Raw genomic sequence first — 27,257 nt, 5'->3', positions numbered from 1 at the left:
GACACACCTGGAGGTAAGGTCACAGTGAAAACAGTTAAGAAACGAACAAAGAAAACTAAAACAGTACAAACACCAGACACTTCTCAAATAACCGAGATCACAGACGAAAGCATAACACCACTTGATCAACCACTTGAACCGGAACAGGCCACTCCGTTGGAAGATGAGCCTGAAGCGGTTGAAGTTACGGAAACAAAAACGGAAACTGGTGAAGTCAGAAAAGTTAAAATAAAGAAGCGTAGAGTCAAGGGCAAAGATGATGAGGTGCAAGAGGTACATGAAATCACTTCGACTGCTGATGAACCAGAGGAAGTTCAAGAAGTTCCCGAAGAGACAACCGTCGAAGAGATTGACACACCTGAAGGTAAGGTCACAGTGAAAACAGTTAAGAAACGAACAAAGAAAACTAAAACAGTACACACACCAGACACTACTCAAATAACCGAGATCACAGACGAGAGCATTACACCACTCGATCAACCACTTGAACCGGAACAGGCCACTCCGTTGGAAGATGAGCCTGAAACAGTGGAAATAACAGAAACCAGAACAGAGACGGGTGAAGTCCGAAAAGTAAAAACTAAGAAGCGGCGAGTCAAGGGCAAAGACGGTGTGGTGCAAGAGATACAAGAAATCACTGAAATCACTTCGACGACCGATGAACCAGAGGAAGGTCCAGAAGTTCCCGAAGAGACAACAGTCGAAGAGATTGACACACCTGAAGGTAAGGTCACAGTTAAAACAGTTAAGAAACGTACAAAGAAAACTAAAACAGTACACACACCAGACACTACTCAAATAACTGAGATCACTGACGAAAGCATCACACCACTGGAACCATTGCAAGAACCAGAACAGGCCACTCCGTTGGAAGATGAGCCTGAAACAGTGGAAATAACAGAAACCAAAACAGAGACGGGTGAAGTCCGAAAAGTAAAAACTAAGAAGCGGCTAGTAAAGGGCAAAGATGGTGGGGTGCAAGAGGTACATGAAATCACTGAAATCACTTCGACTACTGATGAACCAGAGGAAGTTCCAGAAGTTCCCGAAGAGACTACCATCGAAGAAATTGACACACCTGAAGGTAAGGTCACAGTGAAAACAGTAAAGAAACGAACAAAGAGAACTAAAACAGTACACACACCTGACACTACTCAAATCACCGAGATCACAGACGAAAGCATTACACCTCTCGATCAACCACTCGAACCGGAACAGGCCACTCCGTTGGAAGATGAGCCTGAAACAGTGGAAATAACAGAAACCAAAACAGAGACGGGTGAAGTCCGAAAAGTAAAAACTAAGAAGCGGCGAGTCAAGGGCAAAGACGGTGTGGTGCAAGAGATACAAGAAATCACTGAAATCACTTCGACTACTGATGAACCAGAGGAAGTTCAAGAAGTTCCCGAAGAGACAACCGTCGAAGAGATTGACACACCTGAAGGTAAAGTCACAGTGAAAACAGTTAAGAAACGAACAAAGAGAACTAAAACAGTACACACACCAGACACTACTCAAATCACCGAGATCACAGACGAAAGCATTACACCTCTCGATCAACTACTCGAACCGGAACAGGCCACTCCGTTGGAAGATGAGCCTGAAACAGTGGAAATAACAGAAACCAAAACAGAGACGGGTGAAGTCCGAAAAGTAAAAACTAAGAAGCGGCGAGTCAAGGGCAAAGACGGTGTGGTGCAAGAGATACAAGAAATCACTGAAATCACTTCGACGAAGGATCAACCAGATGAAGTTCAAGAAGTTCCCGAAGAGACAACAGTCGAAGAGATTGACACACCTGAAGGTAAGGTCACAGTGAAAACAGTTAAGAAACGAACAAAGAGAACTAAAACAGTACACACACCAGACACTACTCAAATCACCGAGATCACAGACGAAAGCATTACACCTCTCGATCAACCACTCGAACCGGAACAGGCCACTCCGTTGGAAGATGAGCCTGAAACAGTGGAAATAACAGAAACCAAAACAGAGACGGGTGAAGTCCGAAAAGTAAAAACTAAGAAGCGGCGAGTCAAGGGCAAAGACGGTGTGGTGCAAGAGATACAAGAAATCACTGAAATCACTTCGACTACTGATGAACCAGAGGAAGTTCAAGAAGTTCCCGAAGAGACAACCGTCGAAGAGATTGACACACCTGAAGGTAAAGTCACAGTGAAAACAGTTAAGAAACGAACAAAGAGAACTAAAACAGTACACACACCAGACACTACTCAAATCACCGAGATCACAGACGAAAGCATTACACCTCTCGATCAACCACTCGAACCGGAACAGGCCACTCCGTTGGAAGATGAGCCTGAAACAGTGGAAATAACAGAAACCAAAACAGAGACGGGTGAAGTCCGAAAAGTAAAAACTAAGAAGCGGCGAGTCAAGGGCAAAGACGGTGTGGTGCAAGAGATACAAGAAATCACTGAAATCACTTCGACGAAGGATCAACCAGATGAAGTTCAAGAAGTTCCCGAAGAGACAACAGTCGAAGAGATTGACACACCTGAAGGTAAGGTCACAGTGAAAACAGTTAAGAAACGAACAAAGAAAACTAAAACAGTACACACACCAGACACTACTCAAATAACCGAGATCACAGACGAGAGCATTACACCACTCGATCAACCACTTGAACAGGAACAGGCCACTCCGTTGGAAGATGAGCCTGAAACGGTTGAAGTTACGGAAACAATAACGAAAACCGGTGAAGTCAGAAAAGTTAAAACTAAGAAGCAACGAGTCAAGGGCAAAGATGGTGAGGTACAAGAGGTACATGAAATCACTGAAATCACTTCGACTACTGATGAACCAGAGGAAGTTCCAGAAGTTCCCGAAGAGACTACCATCGAAGAAATTGACACACCTGAAGGTAAGGTCACAGTGAAAACAGTTAAGAAACGAACAAAGAGAACTAAAACAGTACACACACCAGACACTACTCAAATCACCGAGATCACAGACGAAAGCATTACACCTCTCGATCAACCACTCGAACCGGAACAGGCCACTCCGTTGGAAGATGAGCCTGAAACAGTGGAAATAACAGAAACCAAAACAGAGACGGGTGAAGTCCGAAAAGTAAAAACTAAGAAGCGGCGAGTAAAGGGCAAAGACGGGTTGGTGCAAGAGATACAAGAAATCACTGAAATCACTTCGACGAAGGATCAACCAGATGAAGTTCAAGAAGTTCCCGAAGAGACAACAGTCGAAATGATTGACACACCTGAAGGTAAGGTCACAGTGAAAACAGTTAAGAAACGAACAAAGAAAACTAAAACAGTACACACACCAGACACTACTCAAATAACCGAGATCACAGACGAGAGCATTACACCACTCGATCAACCACTTGAACCGGAACAGGCCACTCCGTTGGAAGATGAGCCTGAAACGGTTGAAGTTACGGAAACAATAACGAAAACCGGTGAAGTCAGAAAAGTTAAAACTAAGAAGCAACGAGTCAAGGGCAAAGATGGTGAGGTACAAGAGGTACATGAAATCACTGAAATCACTTCGACTACTGATGAACCAGAGGAAGTTCCAGAAGTTCCCGTAGAGACTACCATCGAAGAAATTGACACACCTGAAGGTAAGGTCACAGTGAAAACAGTTAAGAAACGAACAAAGAGAACTAAAACAGTACACACACCAGACACTACTCAAATAACCGAGATCACAGACGAAAGCATTACACCTCTCGATCAACCACTCGAACCGGAACAGGCCACTCTGTTGGAAGATGAGCCTGAAACAGTGGAAATAACAGAAACCAAAACAGAGACGGGTGAAGTCCGAAAAGTAAAAACTAAGAAGCGGCGAGTCAAGGGCGAAGACGGTGTGGTGCAAGAGATACAAGAAATCACTGAAATCCCTTCGACTACTGATGAACCAGAGGAAGTTGAAGAAGTTCCCGAAGAGACTACCGTCGAACAGATTGACACACCTGAAGGTAAGGTCACAGTGAAAACAGTTAAGAAACGAACAAAGAAAACTAAAACAGTACACACACCAGACACTACTCAAATAACCGAGATCACAGACGAGAGCATTACACCACTCGATCAACCACTTGAACCGGAACAGGCCACTCCGTTGGAAGATGAGCCTGAAACGGTTGAAGTTACGGAAACAATAACGAAAACCGGTGAAGTCAGAAAAGTTCAAACTAAGAAGCAACGAGTCAAGGGCAAAGATGGTGAGGTACAAGAGGTACATGAAATCACTGAAATCACTTCGACGACCGATGAACCAGAGAAAGTTCCAGAAATTCCCGAAGAGACTACCATCGAAGAAATTGACACACCTGAAGGTAAGGTCACAGTGAAAACAGTTAAGAAACGAACAAAGAAAACTAAAACAGTACACACACCAGACACTACTCAAATAACTGAGATCACAGACGAGAGCATTACACTACTCGATCAACCACTTGAACAGGAACAGGCCACTCCGTTGGAAGATGAGCCTGAAACGGTTGAAGTTACGGAAACAAAAACGGAAACCGGTGAAGTCAGAAAAGTTAAAACAAAGAAGCGTAGAGTCAAGGGCAAAGAAGATGAGGTGCAAGAGGTACATGAAATCACTGAAATCACTTCAATGACCGATGAACCAGAGGAATTTTCAGAAGTTCCCGAAGAGACTACCATCGAAGAAATTGACACACCTGAAGGTAAGATCACAGTGAAAACAGTTCAGAAACGTACAACGAAAACTAAAACAGTACACACACCAGACACTACTCAAATAACCGAGATCACAGACGAAAGCATCACACCACTGGAACAATTGCAAGAACCAGAACAGGCCACTCCGTTGGAAGATGAGCCTGAAACAGTGGAAATAACAGAAACCAAAACAGAGACGGGTGAAGTCAGAAATGTTAAAACTAAGAAGCGGCGAGTCAAGGGCAAAGACGGTGTGGTGCAAGAGTTACAAGAAATCACTGAAATCACTTCGACAAGCGATGAACCAGAGGAAATTCCAGAAGTTCCCGAAGAGACTACCGTCGAAGAGATTGACACACCTGAAGGTAAGGTCACAGTGAAAACAGTTAAGAAACGAACAAAGAAAACTAAAACAGTACACACACCAGACTCTACTCAAATAACCGAGATCACAAACGAAAGCATTACACCACTCGATCAACCACTTGAACCGGAACAGGCCACTCCATTGGAAGATGAGCCTGAAACGGTTGAAGTTACGGAAACAAAAACGGAAACCGGTGAAGTCAGAAAAGTTAAAACTACGAAGCGTAGAGTCAAGGGCAAAGATGGTGAGGTGCAAGAGGTACATGAAATCACTGAAATCACTTCAACGACCGATGAACCAGAGGAAGTTCCAGACGTTCCCGAAGAGACTACCATCGAAGAAATTGAGACACCTAAAGGTAAGGTCACAGTGAAATCAGTTAAGAAACGTACAAAGAAAACTAAAACAGTACACACACCAGACACTACTCAAATAACCGAGATCACAGACGAGAGCATTACACCACTCGATCAACCACTTGAACCGGAACAGGCCACTCCGTTGGAAGATGAGCCTGAAACGGTTGAAGTTACGGAAACAAAAACAGAAACCGGTGAAGTCAGAAAAGTTAAAACAAAGAAGCATAGAGTCAAGGGCAAAGATGGTGAGGTGCAAGAGGTACATGAAATCACTGAAATCACTTCGACGACCGTTGAACCAGACGAAGTTCCAGAAGTTCCCGAAGAGATTACCATCGAAGAGATTGACACACCTGAAGGTAAGGTCACAATGAAAACAGTAAAGAAACGAACAAAGAAAACTAAAACAGTACACACACCAGACACTACTCAAATAACTGAGATCACAGACGAAAACATCACACCACTCGATCAACCACTTGAACCGGAACAGGCCACTCCGTTGGAAGATGAGCCTGAAACGGTTGAAGTTACGGAAACAAAAACGGAAACCGGTGAAGTCAGAAAAGTTAAAACAAAGAAGCGTAGAGTCAAGGGCAAAGATGGTGAGGTGCAAGAGGTACATGAAATCACTGAAATCACTTCGACAACCGATGAACCAGAGGAAGTTCCAGAAGTTCCCGAAGAGACTACCATCGAAGAAATTGACACACCTGAAGGTAAGGTTACAGTGAAAACAGTTAAGAAACGAACAAAGAAAACTAAAACAGTACACACACCAGACACTACTCAAATAACCGAGATCACAGACGAGAGCATTACACCACTCGATCAACCACTTGAACCGGAACAGGCAACTCCGTTGGAAGATGAGCCTAAAACAGTGGAAATAACAGAAACCAAAACAGAGACGGGTGAAGTCCGAAAAGTAAAAACTAAGAAGCGGCGAGTCAAGGGCAAAGACGGTGTGGTGCAAGAGATACAAGAAATCACTAAAATCACTTCGACTACTGATGAACCAGAGGAAGTTCCAGAAGGTCCCGAAGAGACAACAGTCGAAGAGATTGACACACCTGAAGGTAAGGTCACAGTGAAAACAGTTAAGAAACGAACAAAGAAAACTAAAACAGTACACACACCAGACACTACTCAAATAACCGAGATCACAGACGAGAGCATTACACCACTCGATCAACCACTTGAACCGGAACAGGCCACTCCATTGGATGATGAGCCTGAAACGGTTGAAGTTACTGAAACCAAAACAGAGACGGGTGAAGTCGGAAAAGTAAAAACTAAGAAGCGGCGAATCAAGGGCAAAGACGGTGTGGTGCAAGAGATACAAGAAATCACTGAAATCACTTCGACTACTGATGAACCAGAGGAAGTTCAAGAAGTTCCCGAAGAGACTACCGTCGAAGAGATTGACACACCTGAAGGTAAGGTCACAGTGAAAACAGTTAAGAAACGAACAAAGAGAACTAAAACAGTACACACACCAGACACTTCTCAAATAACCGAGATCACAGACGAAAGCATTACACCTCTCGATCAACCACTCGAACCGGAACAGGCCACTCCGTTGGAAGATGAGCCTGAAACAGTGGAAATAACAGAAACGAAAACAGAGACGGGTGAAGTCCGAAAAGTAAAAACTAAGAAGCGGCGAGTCAAGGGCAAAGACGGTGTGGTGCAAGTGATACAAGAAATCACTGAAATCACTTCGACGACCGATGAACCAGAGGAAGTTCCAGAAGTTCCCGAAGAGACAACAGTCGAAGAGATTGACACACCTGAAGGTAAGGTCAAAGTGAAAACAGTTAAGAAACGAACAAAGAAAACTAAAACAGTACACACACCAGACACTACTCAAATAACAGACGAAAGCATTACACCACTCGATCAACCACTTGAACCGGAACAGGCCACTCCGTTGGAAGATGAGCCTGAAACAGTGGAAATAACAGAAACCAGAACAGAGACGGGTGAAGTCCGAAAAGTAAAAACTAAGAAGCATCGAGTAAAGGGCAAAGACGGTGTGGTGCAAGAGATACATGAAATCACTGAAATCACTTCGACTAATGATGAACCAGAGGAAGTTCAAGAAGTTCCCGAAGAGACTACCGTCGAAGAGATTGACACACCTGAAGGTAAGGTCACAGTTAAAACAGTTAAGAAACGAACAAAGAAAACTAAAACAGTACACACACCAGACACTACACAAGTAACAGACATCACAGAAGAAAGCATTACACCACTCGATCAACCACTTGAACCGGAACAGGCCACTCCGCTGGAAGATGAGCCTGAAACGGTTGAAGTTACGGAAACAAAAACGGAAACTGGTGAAGGCAGAAAAGTTAAAACTACGAAGCGTAGAGTCAAGGGCAAAGATGGTGAGGTGCAAGAGATACATGAAATCACTGAAATCACTTTGACGACCGATGAACCAGACGAAGTTCCAGAAGTTCCCGAAGAGACTACCGTCGAAGAGATTGACACACCTGAAGGTAAGGTCACAGTTAAAACAGTTAAGAAACGAACAAAGAAAACTAAAACAGTACACACACCAGACACTACACAAGTAACAGACATAACAGAAGAAAGCATCACACCACTCGATCAACCACTTGAACCGGAACAGGCCACTCCGCTGGAAGATGAGCCTGAAACGGTTGAAGTTACGGAAACAAAAACGGAAACTGGTGAAGGCAGAAAAGTTAAAACTAAGAAGCGACGAGTCAAGGGCAAAGATGGTGAGGTGCAAGAGGTACATGAAATCACTGAAATCACTTCGACGACCGTTGAACCAGAGGAAGTTCCAGAAGTTCCCGAAGAGACAACAGTCGAAGAGATTAACACACCTGAAGGTAAGATCACAGTGAAAACAGTTAAGAAACGTACAACGAAAACTAAAACAGTACACACACCAGACACTACACAAATAACAGACATCACAGACGACAGCATTACACCACTCGATCAACCACACAAACCTGAACAAGCCACTCCGTTGGAAGATGAGCCTGAAACAGTGGAAATAACAGAAACCAGAACAGAGACGGGTGAAGTCCGAAAAGTTAAAACTAAGAAGCGGCGAGTCAAGGGCAAAGACGGTGTGGTGCAAGAGATACAAGAAATCACTGAAATCACTTCGACTACTGATGAACCAGAGGAAGTTCCAGAAGGTCCCGAAGAGACAACAGTCGAAGAGATTGACACACCTGAAGGTAAGGTCACAGTGAAAACAGTTAAGAAACGAACAAAGAAAACTAAAACAGTACACACACCAGACACTACTCAAATAACAGACATCACAGACGAAAGCATTACACCACTCGATCAACCACTCGAACCGGTACAGGCCACTCCATTGGATGATGAGCCTGAAACGGTTGAAGTTACTGAAACCAAAACAGAGACGGGTGAAGTCGGAAAAGTAAAAACTAAGAAGCGGCGAATCAAGGGCAAAGACGGTGTGGTGCAAGAGATACAAGAAATCACTGAAATCACTTCGACTACTGATGAACCAGAGGAAGTTCAAGAAGTTCCCGAAGAGACTACCGTCGAAGAGATTGACACACCTGAAGGTAAGGTCACAGTGAAAACAGTTAAGAAACGAACAAAGAGAACTAAAACAGTACACACACCAGACATTTCTCAAATAACCGAGATCACAGACGAAAGCATTACACCTCTCGATCAACCACTCGAACCGGAACAGGCCACTCCGTTGGAAGATGAGCCTGAAACAGTGGAAATAACAGAAACGAAAACAGAGACGGGTGAAGTCCGAAAAGTAAAAACTAAGAAGCGGCGAGTCAAGGGCAAAGACGGTGTGGTGCAAGTGATACAAGAAATCACTGAAATCACTTCGACGACCGATGAACCAGAGGAAGTTCCAGAAGTTCCCGAAGAGACTACCATAGAAGAAATTGACACACCTGAAGGTAAGGTCACAGTTAAAACAGTTAAGAAACGAACAAAGAAAACTAAAACAGTACACACACCAGACACTACTCAAATAACCGAGATCACAGACGAAAGCATCACACCACTCGATCAACCACTTGAACCGGAACAGGCCACTCCGCTGGAAGATGAGCCTGAAACGGTTGAAGTTACGGAAACAAAAACGGAAACTGGTGAAGGCAGAAAAGTTAAAACAAAGAAGCGGCGAGTCAAGGGCAAAGACGGTGTGGTACAAAAGATACAAGAAATCACTGAAATCACTTCGACAAGCGATGAACCAGAGGAAATTCCAGAAGTTTACGAAGAGACTACTGTCGAAGAGATTGACACACCTGAAGGTAAGGTCACAGTGAAAACAGTTAAGAAACGAACAAAGAAAACTAAAACAGTACACACACCAGACACTACTCAAATAACTGAGATCACAGACGAAAGCATCACACCTCTCGATCAACCACTCGAACCGGAACAGGCCACTCCGTTGGAAGATGAGCCTGAAACAGTGGAAATAACAGAAACCAAAACAGAGACGGGTGAAATCCGAAAAGTAAAAACTAAGAAGCGGCGAGTCAAGGGCAAAGACGGGTTGGTGCAAGAGATACAAGAAATCACTGAAATCACTTCGACGAAGGATCAACCAGATGAAGTTCAAGAAGTTCCCGAAGAGACAACAGTCGAAGAGATTGACACACCTGAAGGTAAGGTCACAGTGAAAACAGTTAAGAAACGAACAAAGCAAACTAAAACAGTACACACACCAGACACTACTCAAATAACAGACATCACAGACGACAGCATTACACCACTCGATCAACCACACAAACCTGAACAAGCCACTCCGTTGGAAGATGAGCCTGAAACGTTTGAAGTTACGGAAACAAAAACGGAAACCGGTGAAGTCAGAAAAGTTAAAACTACGAAGCGTAGAGTCAAGGGCAATGATGGTGAGGTGCAAGAGATACATGAAATCACTGAAATCACTTCGACGACCGATGAACCAGACGAAGTTCCAGAAGTTCCGGAAGAGACTACCGTCGAAGAGATTGACACACCTGAAGGTAAGGTCACAGTTAAAACAGTTAAGAAACGAACAAAGAAAACTAAAACAGTACACACACCAGACACTACACAAGTAACAGACATCACAGAAGAAAGCATTACACCACTCGATCAACCATTTGAACCGGAACAGGCCACTCCGCTGGAAGATGAGCCTGAAACGGGTGAAGTTACGGAAACAAAAACAGAAACTGGTGAAGGCAGAAAAGTTAAAACTAAGAAGCGACGAGTCAAGGGCAAAGATGGTGAGGTGCAAGAGGTACATGAAATCACTGAAATCACTTCGACGACCGATGAACCAGCGGAAATTCCAGAAGTTCCCGAAGAGACAACAGTCGAAGAGATTGACACACCTGAAGGTAAGGTCACAGTGAAAACAGTTAAGAAACGAACAAAGAAAACTAAAACAGTACATACACCAGACACTACACAAGTAACAGACATCAGAGACGAAAGCATTACACCACTCGATCAACCACTTGAACCGGAACAGGCCACTCCGCTGGAAGATGAGCCTGAAACGGTTGAAGTTACGGAAACAAAAACGGAAACCGGTGAAGTCAGAAAAGTTAAAACAAAGAAGCGTAGAGTCAAGGGCAAAGATGGTGAGGTGCAAGAGGTACATGAAATCACTGAAATCACTTCGACAACCGATGAACTAGACGAAGTTCCAGAAGTTCCCGAAGAGACTACCGTCGAAGAGATTGACACACCTGAAGGTAAGGTCACAGTGAAAACAGTTAAGAAACGAACAAAGAAAACTAAAACAGTACACACACCAGACACTACTCAAATAACAGACATCACAGACGAAAGCATTACACCACTCGATCAACCACTTGAACCGGAACAGGCCACTCCGTTGGAAGATGAGCCTGAAACAGTGGAAATAACAGAAACTAAAACAGAGACGGGTGAAGTCCGAAAAGTAAAAACTAAGAAGTGGCGAGTCAAGGGCAAAGACGGTGTGGTGCAAGATATTCAAGAAATCACTGAAATTACTTCGACAAGCGATGAACCAGAGGAAATTCCAGAAGTTCCCGAAGAGACTACCGTCGAAGAGATTGACACACCTGAAGGTAAGGTCACAGTGAAAACAGTTAAGAAACGTACAAAGAAAACTAAAACAGTACACACACCAGACACTACTCAAATAACCGAGATCACAGACGAAAGCATTACACCACTCGATCAACCACTTGAACCGGAACAGGCCACTCCGATGGAAGATGAGCCTAAAACGGTTGAAGTTACGGAAACAAAAACGGAAACCGGTGAAGTCAGAAAAGTTAAAACAAAGAAGCGTAGAGTCAAGGGCAAAGATGGTGAGGTGCAAGAGGTACATGAAATCACTGAAATCACTTCGACGACCGATGAACGAGAGGAAGTTCCAGAAGTTCCCGAAGAGACTACCGTCGAAGAGATTGACACACCTGAAGGTAAGGTCACAGTTAAAACAGTTAAGAAACGTACAAAGAAAACTAAAACAGTATACACACCAGACACTACACAGGTAACAGACATCCCAGACGAAAGCATTACACCACTCGATCAACCACTTGAACCGGAACAGGCCACTCCGTTGGAAGATGAGCCTGAAACAGTGGAAATAACAGAAACTAAAATAGAGACGGGTGAAGTCCGAAAAGTAAAAACTAAGAAGCGGCGAGTCAAGGGCAAAGACGGTGTGGTGCAAGATATTCAAGAAATCACTGAAATTACTTCGACTACTGATGAACCAGAGGAAGTTCAAGAAGTTCCCGAAGAGACTACCGTCGAAGAGATTGACACACCTGAAGGTAAGGTCACAGTGAAAACAGTTAAGAAACGAACAAAGAAAACTAAAACAGTACACACACCAGACACTACTCAAATAACTGAGATTAGAGACGAAAGCATCACACCACTCGATCAACCACTCGAACCGGAACAGGCCACTCCGTTGGATGATGAGCCTGAAACGGTTGAAGTTACTGAAACCAAAACAGAGACGGGAGACGTCAGAAAAGTTAAAACAAAAAAGCGTAGAGTCAAGGGCAAAGATGGTGAGGTGCAAGAGGTACATGAAATCACTGAAATCACTTCGACAACCGATGAACCAGACGAAGTTCCAGAAGTTCCCGAAGAGACTACCGTCGAAGAGATTGACACACCTGAAGGTAAGGTCACAGTTAAAACAGTTAAGAAACGTACAAAGAAAACTAAAACAGTATACACACCAGACACTACACAGGTAACAGACATCACAGACGAAAGCATTACACCACTCGATCAACCACTTGAACCGGAACAGGCCACTCCGTTGGAAGATGAGCCTAAAACAGTGGAAATAAGAGAAACCAGAACAGAGACGGGTGAAGTCCGAAAAGTTAAAACTAAAAAGCGGCGAGTCAAGGGCAAAGACGGTGTTGTGCAAGAGATACAAGAAATCACTGAAATCACTTCGACAAGCGATGAACCAGAGGAAATTCCAGAAGTTCCCGAAGAGACTACCGTCGAAGAGATTGACACACCTGAAGGTAAGGTCACAGTGAAAACAGTTAAGAAACGTACAAAGAAAACTAAAACAGTACACACACCAGACACTACTCAAATAACCGAGATCACAGACGAAAGCATTACACCACTCGATCAACCACTTGAACCGGAACAGGCCACTCCGATGGAAGATGAGCCTAAAACGGTTGAAGTTACGGAAACAAAAACGGAAACCGGTGAAGTCAGAAAAGTTAAAACAAAGAAGCGTAGAGTCAAGGGCAAAGATGGTGAGGTGCAAGAGGTACATGAAATCACTGAAATCACTTCGACGACCGATGAACGAGTGGAAGTTCCAGAAGTTCCCGAAGAGACTACCGTCGAAGAGATTGACACACCTGAAGGTAAGGTCACAGTAAAAATAGTTAAGAAACGTACAAAGAAAACTAAAACAGTACACTCACCAGACACTTCTCAAATAACTGAGATCACAGACGAAAGCATCACACCACTGGAACAATTGCAAGAACCAGAACAGGCAACTCCGTTGGAAGATGAGCCTGAAACAGTGGAAATAACAGAAACCAAAACAGAGACGGGTGAAGTCAGAAATGTTAAAACTAAGAAGCGGCGAGTCAAGGGCAAAGACGGTGTGGTGCAAGAGTTACAAGAAATCACTGATATCACTTCGACAAGCGATGAACCAGAGGAAATTCCAGAAGTTCCCGAAGAGACTACAGTCGAAGGGATTGACACACCTGAAGGTAAGGTCACAGTGAAAACAGTTAAGAAACGAACAAAGCAAACTAAAACAGTACACACACCAGACACTACTCAAATAACAGACATCACAGACGACAGCATTACACCACTCGATCAACCACTTGAACCGGAACAGGCCACTCCATTGGAAGATGAGCCTGAAACGGTTGAAGTTACGGAAACAAAAACGGAAACCGGTGAAGTCAGAAAAGTTAAAACAAAGAAGCGTAGAGTCAAGGGCAAAGATGGTGAGGTGCAAGAGGTCCATGAAATCACTGAAATCAATTCCACGACCGATGAACCAGACGAAGTTCCAGAAGTTCCCGAAGATACTTCCATCGAAGAAATTGATACACCTGAAGGTAAGGTCACAGTGAAAACAGTTAAGAAATGTACAAAGAAAACTAAAACAGTACACAAACCAGACTCTTCTCAAATAACAGACATCACAGACGACAGCATTTTACCACTCGATCATCCACACAAACCTGAACAAGCCACTTCGTTGGAAGATGAGCCTGAATCGTTTGAAATAACAGAAACCAAAACGGATACGGGTGGTGTGAGACAAGTTACAACTAAGAAGCGTCGAGTCAAGGGTAAAGAAGGCGATGTGCAAGAGGTACATGAAATCACTGAAATCACTTCGACGACCGATGAACCAGAGGAAGTTCCAGAAGTTCCCGAAGAGACTACCGTCGAAGTAATTGACACACCTGCAGGTAAGGTCACAGTGAAAACAGTTAAGAAACGAACAAAGAAAACTAAAACAGTACACACACCAGACACTACACAAGTAACAGACATCACAGACGAAAGCATTACACCACTCGATCAACCACTTGAATCGGAGCAGGCCATTCCGTTGGAAGATGAGCCTGAAACGGTTGAGGTTATGGAAACAATAACGGATACGGGTGGTGTGAGAAAATTTACAACTAAGAAGCGTCGAGTCAAGGGTAAAGGTGGAGAGGTGCAAGAGGTACATGAAATCACTGAAATCACTTCCACGACCGATGAACCAGAGGAAGTTCCCGAAGAGAATACCATTGAAGAAATTGACACACCTGAAGGTAAGGTCACAGTGAAAACAGTTAAGCAACGAACAAAGAAAACTAAAACAGTACACACACCAGACACTACACAAGTAACAGACATCACAGACGAAAGCATTACACCACTCGATCAACCACTTGAACCGGAGCAGGCCACTCCGTTGGAAGATGAGCCTGAAACGGTTGAAGTTACGGAAACAAAAACGGAAACCGGTGAAGTCGGAAAAGTTAAAACAAAGAAGCGTAGAGTCAGGGGCAAAGATGGTGAAGTGCAAGAAATACATGAAATCACTGAAATCACTTCCACGACCGATGAACCAGATGAAGTTCCAGAAGTTCCCGAAGAGACTACCATCGAAGAAATTGACACACCTGAAGGCAAGGTCACAGTGAAAACAGTTAAGAAACGTACAAAGAAAACTAAAACAGAACACACACCTGACACTACACAAATAACAGACATCACAGACGACAGCATTACACCACTCGATCAACCACACAAACCTGAACAAGCCACTCCGTTGGAAGATGAGCCTGAAACGTTTGAAATAACAGAAACCAAAACGGATATGGGTGGTGTGAGAAAAGTTACAACTAAGAAGCGTCGAGTCAAGGGTAAAGATGGCGAGGTGCAAGAGGTACATGAAATCACTGAAATCACTTCCACGACCGATGAACCAGAGCAAGTTCCAGACGTTCCCGAAGAGACTACCATAGAAGAAATTGACACAACTGAAGGTAAGATCACAGTGAAAACAGTTAAGAAACGTACAACGAAAACTAAAACATTACACACACCAGACACTACACAAATAGCAGACATCATAGACGACAGCATTACACCACTCGATCAACCCCTTGAACCGGCCACTCCGTTGGATGATGAGCCTGAAACGGTTGAAGTTACGGAAACAAAAACGGAAACCGGTGAAGTCAGAAAAGTTAAAACAAAGAAGCGTAGAGTCAAGGGTAAAGATGGAGAAGTGCAAGAGATACATGAAATCACTGAAATCACTTCCACGACCGATGAACCAGAGGAAGTTCCAGAAGTTCCCGAAGAGACTACCATCGAAGAAATTGACACACCTGAAGGTAAGGTCACAGTGAAAACAGTTAAGAAACGTACAACGAAAACTAAAACAGTACACACACCAGACACTACACAAATAACAGACATCATAGACGACAGCATTACACCACTCGATCAACCACACAAACCTGAACAAGCCACTCTGTTGGAAGATGAGCCTGAAACGTTTGAAATAACAGAAACCAAAACGGATATGGGTGGTGTGAGAAAAGTTACAACTAAGAAGCGTCGAGTCAAGGGTAAAGATGGCGAGGTGCAAGAGGTACATGAAATCACTGAAATCACTTCCACGACCGATGAACCAGAGGAAGTTCCAGACGTTCCCGAAGAGACTTCCATAGAAGAAATTGACACACCTGAAGGTAAGATCACAGTGAAAACAGTTAAGAAACGAACAAAGAAAACTAAAACAGTACACTCACCAGACACTACACAAGTAACAGACATCACAGACAAAAGCATTACACCACTCGATCAACCACTTGAACCGGAGCAGGCCACTCCGTTGGAAGATGAGCCTGAAACGGTTGAAGTTACGGAAACAAAAACGGAAACCGGTGAAGTCAGAAAAGTTAAAACAAAGAAGCGTAGAGTCAAGGGTAAAGATGGAGAAGTGCAAGAGATACATGAAATCACTGAAATCACTTCGACGACCGATGAACCAGAGGAAGTTCCAGACGTTCCCGAAGAGACTTCCATAGAAGAAATTGACACACCTGAAGGTAAGATCACAGTGAAAACAGTTAAGAAACGAACAAAGAAAACTAAAACAGTACACTCACCAGACACTACACAAGTAACAGACATCACAGACAAAAGCATTACACCACTCGATCAACCACTTGAACCGGAAAAGGCCACACCACTGGTAGATGAGCCTGAAACGGTTGAAATTACGGAAACCAAGACGGAGACGGGTGATGTGAGGAAAGTTACAACTAAGAAGCGTCGAGACAAGGGTAAAGATGGCGAGGTGCAAGAGGTACATGAAATCACTGAAATCACTTCCACGACCGATGAACCAGAGGAAGTTCCAGACGTTCCCGAAGAGACTATCATCGAAGAAATTGACACACCTGCAGGTAAGGTCACAGTGAAAACAGTTAAGAAACGTACAAAGAAAACTAAATCAGTACACACACCAGACACTACTCAAATAACAGACATCACAGACGACAGCATTACACCACTCGATCAACCACTTGAACCGGAACAGGCCACTCCGTTGGAAGATGAGCCTGAAACGGTTGAAGTTACGGAAACAAAAACGGAAACCGGTGAAGTCAGAAAAGTTAAAACAGAGAAGCGTAGAGTCAAGGGCAAAGATGGTGAAGTGCAAGAGATACATGAAATCACTGAAATCACTTCCACGACCGATGAACCAGACGAAGTTCCAGAAGTTCCCGAAGAGACTACCATCGAAGAAATTGACACACCTGAAGGTAAGGTCACAGTTAAAACAGTTAAGAAACGTACAACGAAAACTAAAACAGTACACACTCCAGACACTACACAAATAACAGACATCACAGACGACAGCATTACACCACTCGATCAACCACACAAACCTGAACAAGCCACTCTGTTGGAAGATGAGCCTGAAACGTTTGAAATAACAGAAACAAAAACGGATATGGGTGGTGTGAGAAAAGTTACAACTAAGAAGCGTCGAGTCAAGGGTAAAGATGGCGAGGTGCAAGAGGTATATGAAATCACTGAAATCACTTCGACGACCGATGAACCAGAGGAAGTTCCAGAAGTTCCCGAAGAGACCACCATTGAAGAAATTGACACACCTGAAGGTAAGGTCACAGTGAAAACAGTTAAGAAACGTACAAAGAAAACTAAATCAGTACACACACCAGACACTATACAAATAACAGACATCACAGACGACAGCATTACACCACTCGATCAACCACACAAACCTGAACAAGCCACTCCGTTGGAAGATGAGCCTGAAACGTTTGAAATAACAAAAACCAAAACGGATACGGGTGGTGTGAGAAAAGTTACAACTAAGAAGTGTCGAGTCAAGGGTAAAGATGGCGAGGTGCAAGAGGTACATGAAATAACTGAAATCACTTCGACGACCGATGAACCAGAGGAAGTTCTAGACGTTCCCGAAGAGACTACCATTGAAGAAATTGACACACCTGAAGGTAAGGTCACAGTGAAAACAGTTAAGAAACGTACAAATAAAACTAAATCAGTACACACACCAGACACTACACAAATAGCAGACATCACAGACGAAAGCATTACACCACTCGATCAACCCCTTGAACCGGCCACTCCGTTGGATGATGAGCCTGAAACGTTTGAAATAACAGAAACCAAAACGGATACGGGTGGTGTGAGAAAATTTACAATTAAGAAGCGTCGAGTCAAGGGTAAAGATGGCGAGGTGCAAGAGGTACATGAAATCACTTCGACGACCGATGAATCAGAGGAAGTTCCAGAAGTTCCCAAAGAGACTACCATCGAAGAAATTGACACACCTGAAGGTAAGGTCACAGTGAAAACGGTTAAGAAACGTACAAAGAAAACTAAAACAGTACACACACCAGACACTACACGAATAACAGACATCACAGACGACAGCATTACACCTCTCGATCAACCACACAAACCTGAACAAGCCACTCCGTTTGAAGATGAGCCTGAAACGTTAGAAGTTATGGAAACAAAAACGGATACGGATGGTGTGAGAAAATTTACAACTAAGAAGCGTCGAGTCAAGGGTAAAGATGGCGAGGTGCAAGAGGTACATGAAATCACTGAAATCACTTCCACGACCGATGAACCAGAGGAAGTTCCCGAAGAGAATACCATTGAAGAAATTGACACACCTGAAGGTAAGGTCACAGTGAAAACAGTTAAGAAACGTACAAAGAAAACTAAATCAGTACACACACCAGACACTATACAAATAACAGACATCACAGACGACAGCATTACACCACTCGATCAACCACACAAACCTGAACAAGCCACTCCGTTGGAAGATGAGCCTGAAACGTTTGAAATAACAAAAACCAAAACGGATACGGGTGGTGTGAGAAAAGTTACAACTAAGAAGTGTCGAGTCAAGGGTAAAGATGGCGAGGTGCAAGAGGTACATGAAATAACTGAAATCACTTCGACGACCGATGAACCAGAGGAAGTTCTAGACGTTCCCGAAGAGACTACCATTGAAGAAATTGACACACCTGAAGGTAAGGTCACAGTGAAAACAGTTAAGAAACGTACAAATAAAACTAAATCAGTACACACACCAGACACTACACAAATAGCAGACATCACAGACAAAAGCATTACACCACTCGATCAACCCCTTGAACCGGCCACTCCGTTGGATGATGAGCCTGAAACGTTTGAAATAACAGAAACCAAAACGGATACGGGTGGTGTGAGAAAATTTACAATTAAGAAGCGTCGAGTCAAGGGTAAAGATGGCGAGGTGCAAGAGGTACATGAAATCACTTCGACGACCGATGAATCAGAGGAAGTTCCAGAAGTTCCCAAAGAGACTACCATCGAAGAAATTGACACACCTGAAGGTAAGGTCACAGTGAAAACGGTTAAGAAACGTACAAAGAAAACTAAAACAGTACACACACCAGACACTACACGAATAACAGACATCACAGACGACAGCATTACACCTCTCGATCAACCACACAAACCTGAACAAGCCACTCCGTTTGAAGATGAGCCTGAAACGTTAGAAGTTATGGAAACAAAAACGGATACGGATGGTGTGAGAAAATTTACAACTAAGAAGCGTCGAGTCAAGGGTAAAGATGGCGAGGTGCAAGAGGTACATGAAATCACTGAAATCACTTCCACGACCGATGAACCAGAGGAAGTTCCCGAAGAGAATACCATTGAAGAAATTGACACACCTGAAGGTAAGGTCACAGTGAAAACAGTTAAGAAACGAACAAAGAAAACTAAAACAGTACACACACCAGACACTACACAAGTAACAGACATCACAGACGAAAGCATTACACCACTCGATCAACCACTTGAACCGGAGCAGGCCACTCTGTTGGAAGATGAGCCTGAAACGGTTGAAGTTACGGAAACAAAAACGGAAACCGGTGAAGTCAGAAAAGTTAAAACAAAGAAGCGTAGAGTCAAGGGTAAAGATGGAGAAGTGCAAGAGATACATGAAATCACTGAAATCACTTCCACGACCGATGAACCAGAGGAAGTTCCAGAAGTTCCCGAAGAGACTACCATCGAAGAAATTGACACACCTGAAGGTAAGGTCACAGTGAAAACAGTTAAGAAACGTACAAAGAAAACTAAAACAGTACACACACCAGACACTACTCAAATAACTGAGATCACAGACGAAAGCATTACACCTCTCGATCAACCACACAAACCTATACAAGCCACTCCGATGGAAGATGAGCCTGAAACGTTTGAAATAACAAAAACCAAAACGGATACGGGTGGTGTGAGAAAAGTTACAACTAAGAAGCGTCGAGTCAAGGGTAAAGATGGCGAGGTGCAAGAGGTACATGAAATCACTGTAATCACTTCGACGACCGATGAACCAGAGGAAGATCCAGACGTTCCCGAAGAGACTACCATCGAAGAAATTAACACACCTGAAGGTAAGGTCACAGTGAAAACATTTAAGAAACGAACAAAGAGAACTAAAACAGTACACACACCAGACACTACACAAATAACAGACATCACAGACGAAAGCATTACACCACTCGATCAACCACACAAACCTGAACAAGCCTCTCCGTTGGAAGATGAGCCTGAAACGTTTGAAATAACAAAAACCAAAACGGATACGGGTGGTGTGAGAAAAGTTACAACTAAGAAGCTTAGAGTTAAGGGTAAAGATGGCGAGGTGCAAGAGGTACATGAAATCACTGAAATCACTTCGACGACCGATGAACCAGAGGAAGTTCCAGACGTTCCCGAAGAGACTACCATCGCAGAAATTGACACACCTGAAGGTAAGGTCACAGTGAAAACGGTTAAGAAACGTACAAAGAAAACTAAAACAGTACACACACCAGACACTACACAAATAACAGACATCACAGACGAAAACATTACACCTCTCGATCAGTTACATAAACCAGTACAGACTACCCCACACACACTTGAAACGGTTGAAATTATGGATACTAAAATGGAGACTAGTGAGGAGTACACTTTTATAAATACATTAGGTGGATCTAATTACAAAGATAGTGAGGTTTTTGAAATCACCGTAAACATATTTACTTCTGATGAACCTAAAGAAATCATTGAATTTTCTGAAGACAATGCTACTAAAGAAATGGACACGCAGGCAGGTAAGGATATTATTAAAATATTAGTTAAAAACTTCCCAAGAAAACAAAAACAACAATTTCCAGGAACTACAAAAATGATAGCAATGACGAATGCTTGTAACTGCGTTTTCATTCATACGAACCGGTGTATGTGATCTCACTGGACGCCACACCAGAAATATTTGAGATAAAGAAATCGCTTATGGAGGTTGGAGTGCTAAGTTAAAACCAAAACGTTTAAATGTTTAGTAGGTTTAAGAAGTGCATGAAATTTCAGAAATTAAGTTCACTGTCCGTGTAGCGGAGGCGGTTAGTTATAAATTTTCAGGTACCATCAGAACTGAAATCAACAACCTTGAAGGTAAGTTAAACGTGAAAAGATTTTATATATTGTTTTCACCAGCCCAGCTATAATAACTTCATAAGTTAATACAGTTGATACAATTCAAACAAGACAAACGTCAATGTTTGTTTCTTTTTACGTCGGATGATTTATTAAATTAGAATATGTGGTTCACAAGGTTCCTGTAGTCGAAATAGATTTATTATAATGTAATTTCGGATGATACAATAAATAGTATCATAAAAATTGTATAAATACAATACTGAAATTCTGCTGCACTAGACTCACTGCGAAATAAAAATTTTGTATTGTAATAATTTTAAGATTATTCATTAACTACTAAATGTAAGAAAAAAACTTTAAGTATGTACTTTAAATCCTAAACACAGTGTAATCGTTTACTACTAAATTAAACGTTTGTCAAAATTCTATTTAAAGATATTCATACTCAATTAATATTTTCTTATTATCAGCATTGTAAGTCTAATAAGTTAATTTTAATTTACGTTTTAAGAAAATCAAATACAATGTATTTTTGATATTTGTCGAAGCTAACCTCGTGTAATTATCCATCCATAGTAATTTAATAGTCTAGCCTCTGTACTTCAAAGCTTTTTTGTGAACAATTAGCATTTTTGTTAACATTATGATTATTAAAAAATATATTATTATTATTTTCATTCTCAACGAATCAACAATTAAATTAAACTCAGTTTTCTAAAACATTGTATTTTAGATATAAAATTTAATTACTGCGTTAATGATATTTATGGGCATTCCATATTTACTTTTTTTATTTTTTTTATTACAGATGTCTTCAAGAAAATTGAAACGTCTGAAGAAATTAAACCAGAAGAAGACGAAAAGCCATCACTTCCTCAAAAGACTGTAACCCTTGAAGTAACGGATAAAACAAAGAAAAAATTAAAACCCCAGAAAATCGAGCATGTATCACTAGAGATGAGTTCCCCTCAAAAACCTGAAGAGCTAGAAGGGCCTCAATTTGCTAAACTGAAGCTTAAAAAGCCTACACAAAAACCCAGGGAAGAACCAAAGACAGTAGCTTTACCTAAGTTTCAATTAAAAAGCAGAATAAAATTAATCACGGATTGGCCACCAAATCCAATAAAACCTATATTTACTAATATAGGAAGCATAAAGCAGTGTGGAGATTTATCACGAAATATAAAAGAGGCTAAAAAGATTAAAAAGAAAATAATAAAAGAAGAATTACTTCCAGATCTAGAAAAGACTGAATTAGAGCAGCTTGAAAAAATAGAATTTGATAGAGCTAAAGATATTACTGATACAGTCGAAGTTTTACCGAACCAGCAACCGAAAGAATCGTTAAAAGAAGAAAATGAAATTCCGGCTAGCAAAAAGGAAAAGAAATTGGTGCCCATTAAAATAGAACAAAAAGTGTTGCAAATAGATAAGCCACAGCATGCAGAAAATACTGAAGGACCTCAATTTACGAAAATTAAACTAAAGAAAACTATAACACAAGAGAAACAAGACCGTGCCATTGCTAAAATTCCTAAATTACAATTAAAAAGCCGAATAAAGTTCATCAACGATTGGCCACCAGAGATAGTAAAACCGTCTGTTACTATAATAGATAGTATAAGACAGAGCGGCATATTATCAAGAAATGTCAAAGAAGCTGCAAAAATAAAGAAAAAACCTATAAAACAAGTTGTACTCCCAGAAGTTGAAAAAATTGAATTAGAAAAGCCTCTGTTTACACACGAAGATATAATAGAATCAAAAATTCAGCTTCCAGAGGATGATAAATCAATCAACGAGAACATAACAAGTGACGAAAAGGATGAAGAACCAGAACAATTCACTATACTTCCTCGCAAACCTAGTTTGAAAAAAGTGGAAGAAATGGAAGATGAAGTTGTTATAAAAAAGAAATTAAAACCTACTCGAAAATCATCTGTAACACTGCCCGAAATAACGGAACCAGAAATAGTTGTCTTTAGACCGAAAAGTACCAAAACTTTGGAAGACGTTGAACAGGAATTTAATATTCAATTGAATTCTTATGCAGAGGAAGAGATATCCATGTCTAGTAAAGTGAAATTAAAACCACAAAAGCAACCCACTTTTGGAGAAGAAGCTAATGAAACTTCCATTAAATTCTATGAAGATGATCAATCGGTAGAAGAAATTATTATTTCTGATACTGAAAATGATGTGGATAAAGAATCTGCAAATGTGGTTTTATCTATGAAAAAATCAAAAATCATGCAGAAAACACATGAAGAGGATATGTCTGTAACTTTGGCTAAGCCAAAAAAACCTATTGAAACTTCAGAAATTATGGAAGATGTAAATATAACTTTAGATAAAAAACATGAATATGTCATAGATAATCAAGAAGAAATTGCCTTTGATATAAAGCAACAAATAGAACAACGTAAGCAAGAAGATTTGACCCTTTCTAGTAAAATTAAACTTAAGCCTAAGAAAAAGGTTAGTAAAACCGAAGCAGCTGATGAAGTTTCAATTAAAGTTGAAAAATATATCGAAGATACTGAACAAGTGGAAGAAGTAATCATAAGTGAAGATGAATCAGAAGGAAATGTAGAAATGGTTCTTAAACGAAAACAAAAGAAGACACCGTACGAAGTAAACGAGGTAGAAGAATTAAACGTGGCACTCAAACCGAAAAGAGTTATCAAAGCACCAACATTTGAAGAAGAGGAAATTACCATATCAGCAAAGCGAAAGCCTAAGAAGCCTTTAACTATACAAGGTATACTATAATATTCCCTTTTAATTACAAACATTATTTTATCTTATTTTATTTCTTGAATATTTGATTGATTTGAAAAATAATTAAAACTTTCTACATATTTTGATAAAAAAAAAATTTTATCCACACATAGTGGCGAGTTATGAATAAAGATACCATTCATCATCGATTTTAAATATATATTGTACTCTAGTTTTGCATTAATTAATATTTTTTGGTTTGGTTTAGCAGGGTGGTAAATATATTTCAATTATAGAATAAAAATAATGCCGTCTAAATATTTGATACGGTCTTTAATAAATATTTCAATACACTATTAAATTTACAGAAGCAGATGTAACGATGAGTATAGCAAGAGAACAAGAATTCCCAGGTATGTACTAAATAGTAGCTAGTTATGTTCGCAGCGCAATCTCAGGCATTGTCCGCTTGCGGTTGTTGGGTTAACAGTTAAATATAATATAATTATTTTTGAAATAGCAAATAAATATAGCAATAATCTCATAAATGCCTCTAGTTTGTTCAACTCTAAAATAATTTATTTAGTACTAGCTTTCCGCCCGCGGCCTCGCCCGCGTTTTCAAAGAAAAACCCGGTCCCATAGGATTTCCGGGATAAAACCTATCCTATGTCCTTTCTCGGGTATCAAAATATCTCTATACCAAATTTCATGCAAATTGGTTCAGTAGTTAAGGCGTGATTGAGTAACAGACAGACAGACAGAGTTACTTTCGCATTTATAATATTAGTATGGATTTCACAATTATGACGTTATAAAAGTGTTTGTATTGTAATATTTAAACAATTTGCATAAAATTTCTTGACCTTTTTTAACAACTACCTTAATTTTCAGAAACTCCAGTTAATGTACGCTCTGGTGACATCGTATTCGCAGTTTACTCGTATGTTGCCGAAACTGATGAAGCTATAAGTTTAGTAGAGGGTGAACGATTGTACATACTAGGTAAATTATATTTTATGTCTAATCATATTCTAATTCTTTAATTAATATAATAGTGAAAAAATATATTACTAACTTTGCCCACGTAGATACAAGAAATTCCAATGGGCATTCCCATTGGAATCTTCTGTATCATATCTTAACGTAATTTAGTTTATTTACGTTTATGCTTAACGTAAATAAAGCCGGCCAAGTGCGAGTTGAACTCGCGCATCGAGGGCTCCGAACAAACCTATTTTTTTATTATGTTGTAACTCTAATTAATGGTTTAAGCAATTTTTCCTTGATCTGTGCTATAAGAATTTCAACTTACTACTAAGGATTACAGCTTACTGTGAACCTCCATAGCTCCACGCTATCCTAAAAAAGGATCTTGACAGACAGACAGACGGACAACAAAGTGATCCTATAATACCCTAAAAATAGTCTGTCTCTAGCTTCCTACCATCTATAAAATCACTATTACTTTTTTTATGTCACCACTCCTTGACAACCTTATTTGGTGCAGTGTATTTGAAGGTTTTATTTTTATATTTTAGACACAACGAATCAAGACTGGTGGTACGTACGTAAACATCTCACTGAAGAAAAAGGTTGGGTGCCTGCTCAGTACTTAATGGATGAAGATAATTATACTTTGTATCTACAGAAGAAGTTGAACGAAAAAATAGATAAACTTCCAGTATTTGAAAGTAAGATTTACTTGTATATTTATAAATTATTATGTAATTACTATTCATATCGTTTATTAAATAAATACAAGGCATCTTACAAATACAAAAATAAAGATAATAACTATAATATAAAAAGAAAGAGTACAACTTATTTAGAACTTAAACTTTATCACTTATTAGTAATTTATTCCAGGCAACCAGGAATTCGATCATTTCTTTATATACAAATCTTTTAATTTTTGTTTGGTTAATCAATTAATATTAAGGAAAAATACAAGTTCAACCTATAAGATAAATTTACAACTCAACCGATTTAAAAAATATTTTACCATTTCAAACCTGTATTTTAGATCAATGATAACGGGTTTTTCAAATATTCATATAATTATTTCAGAGCCAAGATCTGAAGAACAAGCCATTGCTCCTATATTTGTTGAAAAGCTACGGCCAAAACATACACCTGATGGCTCCACCGTCCAATTCGAATGCCAAGTTGAAGGCTATCCAAGACCACAAATCACTTGGTTCCGACAGACTGCCATTATTAAACCATCGCAAGATTTCCAAATGTATTACGATGATGACAACGTTTCGACACTTGTAATTCGCGAAGTATTCCCAGAAGATGCGGGTACATTCACATGCGTTGCGAAAAATGCAGCAGGTTTTGCCTCGAGCACAACCGAGTTGATAGTCGAGGCTCCTCTTTCTGACCACGGATCTGAAATGACTATTTTGTCCCGAAAGAGTCTTTCAAGAGAATCGTCATTGGCGGATATTTTGGAAGGTATACCACCAACCTTTTCAAAACGTCCAAAAGCACAATACGTCGATGAAGGATCTGACATATATCTTGAATGTCGTTTGGTCGCAATACCCGAGCCTGACATCACTTGGTTGTTCAAAGGTGATGAAATAATGCCAAATGAAAATATTTCTATAGTCACTGAATCAGACATGCATATGTATTGCAGTGTATTAAAAATATCTAATGTTAAAAAATGTCAAGAGGGAACATACACTGTATTAGCGATGAATAGAGAAGGTGAAGCAAGCTTGCCAATTGTTCTCAAAATTAAAACGGGAGAAAAAGAAAAACCGGAAGTAATTGAACCATTGAAAAATATAAGCATTCGGGAAGGTGAGAGTTTCGTACTAACTACTCAAGTGGTTGGAAATCCTGAACCTAAAGTTACGTGGTTCCGTAATAATAAACCTCTTAAATCTGTTCCTGTGAAATCTGATGGCAATGTTCATTCCATTACAATTATTAAACCTAAGAAAGGAAAGGACGATGGAGTATACACATTGAAAGCCATCAACTCAGAAGGTGCAACAGAAACGAGTGCTGTAATTGTAATTGAAGGTATGGTATAAGT

At 40.8% G+C, this 27,257-nt stretch overlaps 1 protein-coding gene across 1 annotated transcript in view; it reads left to right on the top strand.

Annotated features, from left to right (window-relative positions):
* Positions 1-27,257, top strand: part of LOC149491154 (uncharacterized) — a 103,968-nt gene that overhangs the window by 69,038 nt on the left and 7,673 nt on the right. The window contains exons 36-44 of the mRNA XM_089700596.1: positions 265-5,424; positions 5,920-6,855; positions 6,979-9,966; positions 10,696-20,092; positions 22,291-24,243; positions 24,572-24,616; positions 25,097-25,207; positions 25,744-25,896; positions 26,273-27,244. Coding sequence (XP_089556722.1) covers positions 265-5,424; positions 5,920-6,855; positions 6,979-9,966; positions 10,696-20,092; positions 22,291-24,243; positions 24,572-24,616; positions 25,097-25,207; positions 25,744-25,896; positions 26,273-27,244 — 21,715 coding nt within the window. The remainder of the gene's footprint in view (positions 1-264; positions 5,425-5,919; positions 6,856-6,978; positions 9,967-10,695; positions 20,093-22,290; positions 24,244-24,571; positions 24,617-25,096; positions 25,208-25,743; positions 25,897-26,272; positions 27,245-27,257) is intronic.

This window comes from Colias philodice, chromosome 1 (genome assembly GCF_061535455.1).
Source record: "Colias philodice isolate Cphi_HAF_F1 chromosome 1, ilColPhil1 Martin Lab GWU primary, whole genome shotgun sequence".
Classification (NCBI taxonomy): Eukaryota; Metazoa; Arthropoda; class Insecta; order Lepidoptera; family Pieridae; genus Colias; species Colias philodice.
The sequence above is the reverse complement of the archived record's forward strand: the minus strand, read 5'-3'. Positions and strand labels throughout refer to the sequence as shown.